At 39.2% G+C, this 13,602-nt stretch overlaps 1 protein-coding gene across 3 annotated transcripts in view; it reads right to left on the reverse strand.

Moving 5' to 3' along the window:
* Positions 1–1,074: 1,074 nt before the first annotated feature.
* Positions 1,075–13,602, reverse strand: part of SAMHD1 (SAM and HD domain containing deoxynucleoside triphosphate triphosphohydrolase 1) — a 33,788-nt gene continuing 21,260 nt past the window's right edge. For all 3 annotated transcript variants that reach the window (XM_087959468.1, XM_087959470.1, XM_087959467.1), the window contains 8 exons: positions 12,449–12,540; positions 11,884–11,999; positions 10,958–11,097; positions 3,245–3,340; positions 2,825–2,929; positions 2,047–2,184; positions 1,487–1,644; positions 1,075–1,207 (listed from right to left, as the gene is read on the reverse strand). In XM_087959468.1, coding sequence (XP_087815594.1) covers positions 1,525–1,644; positions 2,047–2,184; positions 2,825–2,929; positions 3,245–3,340; positions 10,958–11,097; positions 11,884–11,999; positions 12,449–12,540 — 807 coding nt within the window. In that variant the 3' untranslated portion in view covers positions 1,075–1,207; positions 1,487–1,524. The remainder of the gene's footprint in view (positions 1,208–1,486; positions 1,645–2,046; positions 2,185–2,824; positions 2,930–3,244; positions 3,341–10,957; positions 11,098–11,883; positions 12,000–12,448; positions 12,541–13,602) is intronic.

Consider the following 13,602-nt stretch of genomic DNA (forward strand, 5'->3'; position numbering starts at 1 on the left):
ACTGAAAAATGAAGTGGTAACACCAGTAGGATTCTGAATCTGAGAAATTAGGCGCGTATATCACATATACAAAGTGATGGAATTGTTCCCACCCCCCAAAGTTCAAAAGATTCTTCCAATTAAAAGTTCTGAATATGATCATGTGGACATCTTCAGGTGGTGATGAGGCCTCTGTCCGTTGACCTTGGCATATTTTGATAAAGGTTTGCAGCTGCGCAGAGAAAAGAAAGCTAAGCGAGAAATAGAAACCTAAAAGCAGGAATTTATACTCCCCCCCACTCCTCATTTATACAACACAAGAATGTAACACCTCCAGCTCTCTTCCCAGACAATATCCCCCCTCCTCCCCCCATTACTTATGGCAGCCAAAAGATGCAAAGCAGTAGTAGAAAATCTTGAAGGCTGACACTAAGTTAATGTATAAAGTACATATTGTAAAATTCGGTAAAGAAACAACAGACTGTTTTAAACAAATAATCCATAATATCTGATTACTACAGGACATAAAAATGCATACAAGTTGGCTTGTATGAGAAGCTGGAAAAGCTTTCCTCTTACAGTTCCTTTTTGTCTCTTTATGGTTCAAAATAATTTTCTTGTGTTTCATTGAAAGCATAAGACCTATATTGTTTTATAATTGTTTATTATTAAAATGATGATCAAAATATTCATAACATTAAAATATTGTAATATTTATTGTGCTAATGAATATTTAGCTCTAAATCGATATATCATACATTCATCAGCTGTCATGATTAAGGAATTATGGAATAAACCGTTCATAGAAAATATATGAATTTCAAGCAAGTAGCACAAGACTTCACCCCTCTAAGTTTATTTTATATATTTACTCAGAATATATATGAAGCCATGGGTTTTATTCACTGGTTCATTTCACAGTTGATGGTTTGCACTAGTGGAAAAAATACACTTGTGAATACCAATGATCCCATTTTTAATTTAAACAACACTGCCTGAAGGCTAAAGTTAGTGTGAGGAACAACATTTTCATGAGATCAACAAAGTATGCATGGGGAATGGGCTCAGCCATCTATATCACAGACATCAGTTTTGGCCCTGAATATTTCTGCAGCAGGATATGCTGCTCCAGAATGGAGTACACATGCGAAGCTAGTTGACATCACTGTCAATGAAGCAGTACACACAGTGAGTGACAGGATGCCCTAAATCCACACCAATTGAGAAAATGTACCCTCTTGCTGGTACTGTTCCACCCAGGATTAGGAGAGAAGTAACAGCAGATGCTGAGAGAACCACACAAAAGACCTCTGACATCCTCTGCAGCAGGATATGAATATTTAGCTCTAAATTAATATACCATACATTCACCAGCTGTCATGATCCTCTGAATGCCCCAAACTCATCGACTTAGATCTAGGAAGAGGTTGTATGGTAGGAGCACAAAACTGCAGGTTTACTCTATAATTTTACAGAATATCTTTTGAAGAAAGTTTGGCTAGAATACATGCACACACACAGAATTGAAGGAATATACTAACTCACTTAAAAAAGTTTTTTTTTACAATTTAAACCACTACTGTTCCTGTTTGAATCCTGATTTTCATCATCCTTATTCCACCCTTTTTTCATTGGAGTAAGTTTGGGAGCAACCACATCACCATCCTATCAAATAATAATAAAAAAGAAATTAAGTTTTGCATTTCAGGTCAACTGTTAAGATATTTTGTCATCTTTTCTCCTAACAATTGAAATAAATATGTGTACATTTAAGGGATAAAATATTACCAGGCCTGACATATCTCTGTGCGTGGTAAATCATGATTTTTTAAATTTCACAATGATCTTTTTTATTGTTAATGAAAATACTGATTTCATGTAAATAACATTTTAATTTCTAGTAAGCTCATTAATATAATTAATATAGCATATGAGTAGGATTTGTGTCTTGCCAATGCTTATTGCAGTAGCTCATTAAAAAGTATATAGTAAAGAATTACACTTTCCAAAATTTTCAGGAGGATGGTGCATTATGAGTGTACCCTCATTCACATGTGAACGTCTTACCCGTGGTTTAGTGAAATCCTTATCCATACACCACTGAACAAAATACTGTATAGCAGCCTCAATTATCTTTGTATCTTTTTTTTTACAATAAACTCTGATGATCTGCTCTGCAAATTTTTCTGGGAGCAGCTTTGAAACCTTAAAGATAGAAATAATTAAAACACTTAACTTCAATGACTTTCCTGATCTTTCCCAAGCAGTAAAAAAAGATAATTGAAAGCCATTATAAAAGGAGGATCCAATAAAAGCAGAGCTGGTGTAGAGGATTCACCCTTTAAAACCAAATATCATTATTGACTTATGACCAGTTGCTTAGCAACTATCCAAAGTTACAAAGAACCCTCCAAAAAGTACTTTTGACACAGATTTGAAGTAGCAATAGCTGTTCTCCTCCCCAGTCACATATCATATTTTGGGCACTCAGCAACTGGTCCACATTTACGGTTATTTGCACAATCCTACAATCACTTAACCATGATTTGCATTCCTCCCCCCCCAAGCAACCAGCATTTGCTTCTGATTTCTAGCAAAAAATGGCCATTGAGGACAAAGGATTCACTTAATGATTGCAGGGTTTGCAGTACAACCACAGGGTTCATGTTATAACTGCTATAAAAAACACTGTAAACTCAGATATGATCACATGATAACCTCATGACTTCTGAACATAATCCTGGGCTCAATTATGCTCATAAATCAAGGACTACCTGCAATATAATGGCTATTTTAAAACCAACACAATAAACTGGCAAAACCAACCAATCCCATTTTTACTTACTTGTTCTCTTGTAATTTTAATTGCCTGAGTGATGTCATACTTGCAGTAAAAATGAACATTACTGATGGGGTTCTTATTTTTCATTCCATAATCCATATTAATAACCTTTATTTATAAGAGGAATTCAAAATAAAGCACATTTAACAATTTATATACATACACTCTAAGAAAGCAAAGTAAGATATTCGATTAAAAAACACAAAAACTTGAGCTTGGTTGTTTTCTTGCAGACGTTTCATTATCCAAACTAAATATCATAATCACTGCTAGCACTGATGATGTTACCTAGTTTGGGTAATGAAGGATCTGCAAAAAAACAAGTGAGCTCAGAGAGCACAAAGAACCACTCATTTCAACTCTGAGCTACAAATATTCTCCTTTACCAGTAAAACAAAACCAAAAAAGGTGCACCTTACTTACATCAACAATAAAATCTTCAGCCTTCAGTTCCACATCTTCAGAGATTGTCATAGGTTTGGAATTAACAATTTCAGCACACAATCCTTCATAATCTTCCTAGAAGGCATAACATTTTAAACTTTTTATTGAGTCAGCAGACAACAGTAATTTCAGAAACTTGATTAATATCTAGAAAAATATTTGAGTTATGTGTATCATTTACTGCAACAAATATAGCATTGCTATAACAGTATATCTACAGTCTATTGATATCATATACATATATATTATATATACATATATATTTACATACATACATATATACATATACATACACACACACACACTATCTATCTATCTATCTATCTATCTATCTATCTATCTATCTATCTATCTATTCTTAAGTTTTCGCGGGTACTTACATGTATGGCATTCAGCTTTGTTCGGGTATTTTCCCACATCATTATAGTTGTGCTTTTAAAGTTGTAGCAATGTTTCGGCAGAATCTCATCTGCCATCATCAGGCTCCTGTATTGTGTTTGTCTGTGAGTCAGACTTTCACAGCCGTTTCTGTTTTAAATTTGGGGCTAGCCTACTGCTGTGCCAGAATGGTTTTTTCTTCATCCTGATTGGTTGGGAGTCTTGGTCTGTGTTTATTGGTCTTGGAGTTTGCTGTGTTCTGCTTGATTGGTGTTTCTAATATCTTCTGCCTCCAATACAGGAATGATGTATTTGATCATGAACAACTGAATCATGATAATCTTTATTGTCGTCTTGCATTTATACACATTTTTAGTTATCCTCCATCACTGGTTAACTTTGGTTACTGCTTAACTTTGGTTACTGTTTAGCACAGTAATCCATACAATTAATTATCTCTAGTTAAAGTCTAACATATGTGTACTTCCTCTCTCTAATCCTCTAGTTTAATGACTTTGTTTATCTGAGTTGTATTTGCTTGGAAACATTCTTTATCTGAGGTTTGCCACCCGAGATTGGAACATTCCTGCAATTACAACTCTACAACAGACAAACACAATACAGGAGCCTGATGATGGCAGATGAGATTCTGCCAAAACATTGCTACAACTTTAAAAGCACAACTATAATGACATGGGAAAATACCCGAACAAAGCTGAATACCATACATGTAAGTACCCACGAAAACTTAAGAAAACATATATATATATATATATATATATATATATTTCAAAAGAGTAATTACATCGCCATCGGTTTTGGCAAGAGCATTCTGAACTCTTCAGGTGGATTGAAGTTGGGAGTGAAGTTAATCTCCATTACAAAGAGAAGGCAAATATAGGTTGGTGTATTTTAGTATTTGCTATTTCAGGATAAAATCTTACAATAACATTTTCTTGAAAATATACAGTATGTAATTGAAATATGGATTAAACAAAAAGTATGGCTCATATGCTCTAGCAGCCCCTAAGGCACATGCAGTATTAAGATGCAGCACTTTTATGAATGAAAAGCAATTTCACAAAAATAAAAATAAGAGTATTATTTATGTATCTGAACTATGGAATGAAGAATTGGAAAATCCACAATCTAATGTAAAATTATGAAACATGAAACTTAATTATTAAATATGAAATGAATTTATTGGAAAATTCATTTTTGAAATAAAGGTTTTGGGGAGGTTTTTTTTTTTAGTGCCTTGTACCTTACTGAAAGGTAAGAATGAGAGAATGCGTGCCTGCACAACAATTTAATTCGACTGCTAGTTCCAATAGAAGTTACTGTATGTCTTGTACATACAAATGGAAATTGCAGTCATGCAAGCTTCCTAAATGAGCTGCTTTATTGTTTCATGAGATGTTTAATTTGGGCCAATTCACCTTACAAATTATCACTTTTGAATACTTTGCAAAAATTAAGTATGAGTAATAAACTATACTATAAGAGTTGTAAACATAATGCTTGGCTACACACAGCAATTTTTAACTTTTTTGCAAACAATTAAAGAAAAGAGCTCCAATGTACCCAAGAGAGAAAATTTAAAGGTGCTAATAGAACAAATATAGATGAAGCAACTGTTTTCTTTATTTCCTGTGATGGCTGTCTGCCTTAGACACTTTAATTAACTCATTGAAAATTCTGTTGCAAAAGGAAAAGGTCCTACCTAATTCAGTCTGTTTCAACTAATTGCAAAGAGAGTTTTCAATGTTCAAAAACATTTTGTTTCTTGCAAGCTTACTACCAAGTAATTACAAAACGCTGCCATCTCATCTTTTCCTTTGCAACTGAATGAAAGGGCTCATTCCCATGATTTTCTATGACCCAAACATTGAAACATTAATTATGATCAGACAATCCTTGCCTTGTTGGTTATTGTTTCATAAATATTTCCTTCCCAAACAGGGAATAAAGTTGGGCAAAAAAAAGCAGTCAGAATAGAAGCGACTGCTTCCAATTATCTATTGCCTTCCACATTGAGTTTCCTTCTGGGAATCTGTCAAGGAGCATTGGAAATCTCCCTTTCCCTCTCCCATTTCCTTCCCTTCCCTTCCCTTTCAGGTAGGCAGAAAAGAGGCGACAGCTGCGTGAAGGTGGAAGCGAGGGATTGTGAAACTGGCTCAGAAACTGTCACAGAAGATTGAAAATAAAGATTTTATCTCTTGGGAGTTGTGGGCCCCAGATTTTGGAAGCATTCTGTAAGTTAGTCCATTTGAAGTAACTTGGTTCAGGAATTGTCCTATGATGCACCATTTCAACCAATTAAAGGACATGATAAGAGTTTTAATAGTATAGAAATGGAGCACTCAAGCTATTAAGAATTATGTTTAAAGGTTATCACCTTTAAAACTCTATATGGCACAGACCAAGGTTATCTGCAAGATCACCTTTTTCTAAGGATGTCCACCTGTCTTGCCAGGACTGATAGGTTGGGCACAGTTCTCATCGCTTCCCTTAAACATTGCTACCTTATGAGAGTGAGGAAGCATGCATTTTTGGTGGCAGTCCCTGCTCTATGGAACACTCTTCTCCCTGAAGTTGGGCAGGCCTCTACTTTCCTAGCTTTCAAAAGACCACTGAAGACCTGGCTTTTCCTCCAAGTGCTGGGATAGGATGAGGTAACTGCTAGAAGTTTGACTGGATCCTAGGCTTTTTTGCTTATAAAGTTTATTGTTTTAGTGATTTTTATGTGGTTTATATTCTTGATTGGGAGCTACCCAGAGTTTGGTATAAGATGGGCAATTATAAAAATGTTTTAAATAAAATACTTAAATGTATACATATATGTTCTGTCTCACCTGTATCCACAGGTGAGAATCCAAAGTTCCAAAGTTCAAACAGACAAACACAGACAAGGCAGAGTTAACAGTTTCTGTTTACACAGTCCTTGGCAGTCTTCCTGGAATCTGTCTGGCAAGTCCGAGCTGACCATAAATCACGACGCTGCAGCCAAGAGAGTCAAAACATCTTCTCCGAATCCCAAAATACACTTTGCTTCAGACAAGGATTAAGGGCCAGCACGCCTCCTTAAATCCCCTGGAGGGGCGTGTCAGTCTCTCTAATTAATCTCTGGCTTGACGTCTCCTTTCAGATTGTGATTGACGTTTCAATCTTCTTCTAGTCCTAGCATCAAGCCAACATCCATCAGTCTCGTCATCACTCGAAGCCTCTGACACGTTCTGTGGATCAGCTGCTGACACTTGAGGTATGAATGACGTAGAAGGTTCTGGAGACGACCGTGTCTCCGACACTCTCTCATCCTCCTGGCTCGCATCTGTGTCCTCTGATACCTCAGACTCCAAACTCACAGCACGCTCAAACCTTCCGTCTTCAGATGCATCAGATTAAAAACTCCTAGCAGGCTCAATCCTTCCAGTCACAACACTATCCCTCACCGCAGGGCCCTTCCCCCGAGTCTGACGATCAGGATGTGGTTTTCAGGGGAATTGTGCATGATATATCCGAATAAGGTCCGGGGCATGCACCTTGGACACATCCTGTCAGGAACGAATCTCTGTTTCGTTTTCCAGCCTCCCTACGAAGTACTGAAATCGTCCCTTCAGCCATCATGAATCATAAATGCCGACCACTGTGGTATCCGTAACAGGATCAGTGCTGGGCCTAGATGGAGAACCCGTATCGTCTGGAGAATGGAGAGTACACGATGGGGTGTCAGGTACCAACAGGGAGCGGTGAAAAACAGGGTGAATGCGCATGGAGCGCGGTAGGTTGAGCCGATAAGCCACAGGATTAATAATCGCCTCGATAGGGAAGGGACCAATAAAGCGATGATCCAACTTCCTAATCGGACGATCAACCCGGAGATGCTTCGTGGGCAACTACACCTTGTCACCCACAGCCAACGGAGGCGTCGCCGACGTGAATGATCCGCGAAACGTTTATAGTCTGCTTTCGCTCGTTCCAATTGTCTGGAAATTAATTGATGCACGGCATATAACTCCGACAAAAAGTCTCGTGCCTCTGGAACTGGAGAATCTGCGATCGACAGGGGGAAAAACCTCGGATGGTAACCCACATTTGTGTAAAAAGGCGTCATGTGGGTGGAGGTGTGCCGAGAATTGTTAAAAGCAAACTCTGCCAATGGAAGATAGGTCACCCAGTCGTTTTGCCTTTGATTAACAAAACATCTGAGGTATTGGGCGAGAATGCCAATTACTTTCTCAGTCCCATCGGTTTTTGGATGGTGAGCCGATGCTAAACATACTTGTACCCGTAGTGCGTTCATTAGGCTTTTCCAGAATTGAGCGGTGAACTGAACACCGCGATCTGAAACAACTCTGTCCGGTAAGCCATGTAAATGGAATACGTGTTGTATGAAAAGCCGGGCAGTAAAAACGAGCCGATGGTAACCTTCTACACGGGATGAAATGGGCCATCTTGGTAAGCATGTCAACCACAAGTACCGTTGTATAACCCGACGATGGGGGCAAGTGCGTTAAAAAGTCCATAGAGATCACCCCCCAGGGTCGGTTCGGAGTCGGAAGTGGTTGAAGAAGTCCAGGAGGCGCACCTGACGCAGCCTTCGCTTGTCGACACGTAATACAAGAGGCAACGTAAGAAAAGACGTCATGTCTGACTCGAGGCCACCAAAAAGTCCGTGTGACCAGGTGAAGAGTTTTAAAGAAGCCAAAGTGGCCAGCAGCAGGATTGTCATGACACTGAGTCATGATGAGGGCTCTAAGTGTCCTGGTGGGTACGTATAATAGTCCTCGATGCCGTAGCAAGCCCTCCTCTAGAGTTCATGGGGAGTCAGGTTCAATTTCCCCCATTCTTTGCTGTGACCAAGCGTCTAAGCGCTGTGCCTCTCTTACTCGAGCCCTTAAATCCACCGGGTCCTGAATAACGGCCAAAGATTCCGGAGGTATGGAAACAGTTGGGGCGGCGATGTCCTGGCCAGCGCAGGTATGTCTCAGATGATCCACACACTGGAGACTTGAGAACGAAATGGCGTTCTGCGCCCAAGCCACCAGAGGATCGTGCAACCGTAGCCAAGCCATGCCAAGAACCAAGGGGAGATGGAGGTCCGAGGTGATATAAAAGCTAATCGCCTCCTCATGGTCCCCTATAACCAGACGCAGCGGCTGGGTGGCAAAACGCACGGGCCCAGACTGAAGCTCACGCCCGTCAACGGTTTCCACCCTGATGGGTGGTTCCACGGCAACCAATGGGACATCAAAGTGGGTTGCAAAGGCCCGGTCCATAAAACTAGTAGTAGCCCCCGAGTCCACCAACGCAACCGCAGGAATCCCTTCCTTTCGGGACTGTAGGAAAACCTGCGTGTCCAAAAGTAAATGCCAGGGAGGGCCAGAGTTCACCTCAGCTACTTCGGGTGGTGGTGTGGTACGTGCCCGACCTAGGGTTTCCCCGAGGTTGGGCCTACCCCATTTTCCCGACGGCTCAGGATTAGATTCTGGAGTTGATCTTCATGTCCCCCTCCGTTTACAAGAACTGGCAAAATGTCCCGGCCCCCCACAATAAAGGCACAAGCCTCCCTGAAACCTTCGTGACCATTCTTGCGCCGTCAACCGAGAGCGGAGTGCACCCAACTCCATCGTCTCCTTGGTCCTGGTCACGGTATTATGGGAAACCAAAGGCGTAGGCTGTACTGGAGGTTGCGGCCGTGAGTGGGAGGGCGGTTCCATAACTGAGCGTTTGATCTTGCGCTGTTGTAGCCGGGCGTCAATGCGCAAGCATTGCACCACTAGCGCATCCAGGGTTAGAGCCCGCTCCGCATGCACTAACTCATCTTGAATTTTGTCTGCCAAGCCCTCCTGAAATGCATCCATGTGGGCTGACTCATTCCAAGTAGAGTCCATGCAGAGCAGACGAAACTCTGCAATATATTCTTGCAAAGGATGTTTCCCCTGACGAATGTCCCTCAAACGTCTGGCCACAGTTTGACTCTTTATAGGGTTTTCATACATGACACGTAATTGTTGCTGGAAACCCTGGTAGTCATTTAATAAAGGGCTATCTTGTGCCAGCAGAGGAGTAGCCCATCTAGCAGCCGGTCCTGACAAGAGGCTAATAATAAACCCCACCTTAGCCCAGTCATTAGGAAAATCTTCAGGCCGTAAGGACATGAATAGTTGGCATTGTCCCATAAAAGCCGGGAACATATTGGTCTGTCCCAAGAATTTATCCGGCACAGATACCGGGCTTTTCCTAAGGGGAGGAGCTGGGGGAGCAACAGGAGCCTGCAACTGCATAACATGATTAACCAGCTGAGTTACCTGATGTTGTAGAACCTGGTTATTCTGTAAAAGTTGGTCTATTTGTTGCTGCTGCTGCTCTACCAGTTGCTTTAGTTGTGTTTGGTCCATCTTGGTTATAAGATGGAGTAAAGGTCTGAAGCAAAAATGTTCTGCCTCACCTGTATCCACAGGTGAGAATCCAAAGTTCCAAAGTTCAAACAGACAAACACAGACAAGGCAGAGTTAACAGTTTCTGTTTACACAGTCCTTGGCAGTCTTCCTGGAATCTGTCTGGCAAGTCCGAGCTGACCATAAATCACGACGCTGCAGCCAAGAGAGTCAAAATGTCTTCTCCGAATCCCAAAATACACTTTGCTTCAGACAAGGATTAAGGGCCAGCACGCCTCCTTAAATCCCCTGGAGGGGTGTGTCAGTCTCTCAATTAATCTCTGGCTTGACGTCTCCTTTCAGATTGTGATTGACGTTTCAATCTTCTTCTAGTCCTAGCATCAAGCCAACATCCATCAGTCTCATCCTCACTCGAAGCCTCTGGCACGTTCTGTGGATCAGCTGCTGACACTTGAGGTATGAATGACGTGGAAGGTTCTGGAGACGACCGTGTCTCCGACACTCTCTCATCCTCCTGGCTCGCATCTGTGTCCTCTGATACCTCAGACTCCAAATTCACAGCAGGCTCAAACCTTCTGTCTTCAGATGCATCAGATTCAAAACTCCTAGCAGGCTCAATCCTTCCAGTCACAACACATATACATATACCATTTTGGACCATCACATCAGAAGTAGCAGTACACTGGTTCCTGCAACATTTTTAGATGTCCTCAGTCATCATTCCCTATTTTTAATGATCCAAATCTCAAAACATTGCCAAACTTTAGCAATGTTAGCAAATCTTTAGCAAATCTCTTATGAGAGATTTATATTTAGAAAATATAAAAGATATAGAAAATGAATACTTGTTCAATTATTATACTTAAATGAATTCATACAATGAAATGATTTAACCAGTGCAAATTGTCTCAACCTTTTTAATTTCATTGCCCTCTGTTGACTGTGTTTCCCCCAAGCATTTAAAGAGATCGCGCCGCTGTATTTTACACAGAATTTCGCGTGCATCACTCAGCTCTGGTTCATCAGAATGTAGAATCTTCAAAAAGATTTCATCTGCCAGAAAGCATTATATAATTATTCTCACATATATTTTGTTAAAAATTTCAATAATAAACAATAATACAAACTAAAAGAAAGAAAAGAGAATAGAAGGAACAAAATGTGAAAAAAAAATAAAGAAAATGAAATGAAATAAAGAAGTGACTTCCAACCTTCATTACAAGTATAGACAAATTTAGTAACTCTTTCACATGGCAACAAATAGATAGCTCTTCATCCCATATCCCATCCCTTATCTATAAGCAAACCCATAAAACATCAACTTTTCAATCCTGGTGTCAGCAAAGAGTCTGTAAAGGGTTGCCCGAACTTTGTAACAAAATCTTACTTTAACCTTGGTCAAATAAACCAACCTGTGGTTTACTCACCAGTTCTTCGGTCTTTGCTACAATCTTCAGCTCTTTAATGCCTTAATTATTAAAGCTAGCTATAAATATTCTTATATCCATGAAAAAAAAATATAAGAATATTTTTCCTAGTCTAAAATAGCAACCAGTAACCTCCCACAAACAGAAATGCTCATTCTATTTACAACTTTTAATCCAACTGAAGAATCTCACTGATAAAATGGAGGAACAGGGTAAGATCTTTTTTCTCATTCTCTAATTCCACAAACCCTTCTGAACTGTGGACTACATAATTGGAGTTCCCTGCAGAAATACCTGGTTTTTGAAAGGATTTGCAGTTTCAATGGTAACACGTTGCCACAACATTGAAACCTGAGAAAAATACTTCTCATACTTAGTGTGATAAGAATTTCTGCAGAATCCACACATTCACCTGTCAGCTTGGTGTAGGCTTCCATGTCTTCCAGTGCTGTAGAGATCTGGAACACTTTTCCACCTGAGCCCTTTATTTTGATATGTGGATCAGCCTTTAAAAAGGCATCAGTAATCCTAATATGAAATAGATACAAACTGGAAATTATTAAAAACTGGGTTTCCAGAAACTATAGATTTAATTATACTTAAATATAAACAATATTTACCTTCTTCAATGAAATCTACTTTGACAATGATTAAGAGAGAAAGGAAAGGGTTTGTTCAACTGAGCTAGATTAGCAGAGAAAAAGTTAATGGGGTATATTAATTTATTAAAAATCTTTTGAGAAATAAGGGACACTTCTAAGTATATTAACTGTATGCAACTTATTTATAAAAAGTACATCTAAACATCAAATCTTATTGAAGCAGCATTTCCCTCCCTAATCATGTAGAAATTTAACTTCTTCAAATAATACTTTGTTCATTGCAAATGTATACACATTTAAAAATATTAAAATGCATATTTTTATAAGGATTGATTTAATCAACAACTCCCACAGAGTAAATCCTTTCAAACTTACAAGATTTCAATAAGGTTGCCAACTTTGTGTTGATATGCTCTGCGGTACAGACAGTTTCGTGTGTGGAACATGTCATACAAATTTCCAGCCTCCTTTTAAATATAAAAAAATATTATTTATCTATTAAAACTATAATTGCAAAACACTTCTTGAACACAGCAATTCATTGACTGTTGCAAAAAAATTGTATGAGAGTCCTATAGATAAAATTATTTTAATCAGTAAAAAATTATCCAACAGTTATTTTTGCAATCAACATTGTTTTGTTATTTAGTAGAAGACTTTTCTATCATTATGTTTCAGATATCCAATCTTATATTTTAGTAGAACCATGAGGCAATCCTTCTGCCTGTAATATGAATTCTACATTCAGCATTTAAAATGGCAGTTCATGGCTAAAATAGCCAGTCCAGTCGATCTGAAAGGTCCTGAGGGAGCCCTCAAAGTCTAGACCTTCTTTCCCTTCAAAGAGAATTTGAAAAATTCAGGTGAAATAAAAGAGCCCATGGGGACACTTCTGACCCTTATTTGTCTTTGATGTGATGAGCATGGCACTAAATCTGCAAAAATAGAATAAATAAATAAGCCATCTAGAGTCGCCTTGAGACAAGATGGACAGCAAACAAATCTAATAAATAAAAGTTAGAGATTACATAAAAAGGAAACTTGCCTTGACTTTTATTATTCTGCTCTTTAAATTAAGGCTTTCACTGCTACTCTTTCACCATTCAATAAACTCACTAACTTTGGTGAGCAAAGAATTACAGCACTCCAGAGGATTAACGTCATTACCCAGAAGATTATTGGTTGCCCTCTCCCCTCTTTGGAAGAGTTTTGTAGCTCCCACTGCCTTAAGAAAGTTCAAAGCATTCTCAAAGATCCATCTCATCCTGGGCACCCTTTTTTTTGAACCATTACTATCTGGCAGACGGTACAGAATAAAAACAAGCACAAATAGGCTTAAAAACAGCTTCTATCCCAGGGCAGTAGCTCTGTTGAATTCTACTGTATAGTGCAGTGTTGGTGCAGTGTTGGGGGGTTTGAGTGTATAGAATGTGAAGGATGTGTGTTATTTTCATGGTCCTGATGTGCACTGAAGATGGTGTTTGACTTAGTTGTATGAGGTGCAATGACAATAAAGTAAACTAAACTAA

This window comes from Notechis scutatus, chromosome 3 (assembly GCF_049901735.1).
Source record: "Notechis scutatus isolate UNSWTSFEM ecotype Mainland chromosome 3, rNotScu1.2, whole genome shotgun sequence".
NCBI lineage: Eukaryota > Metazoa > Chordata > Lepidosauria > Squamata > Elapidae > Notechis > Notechis scutatus.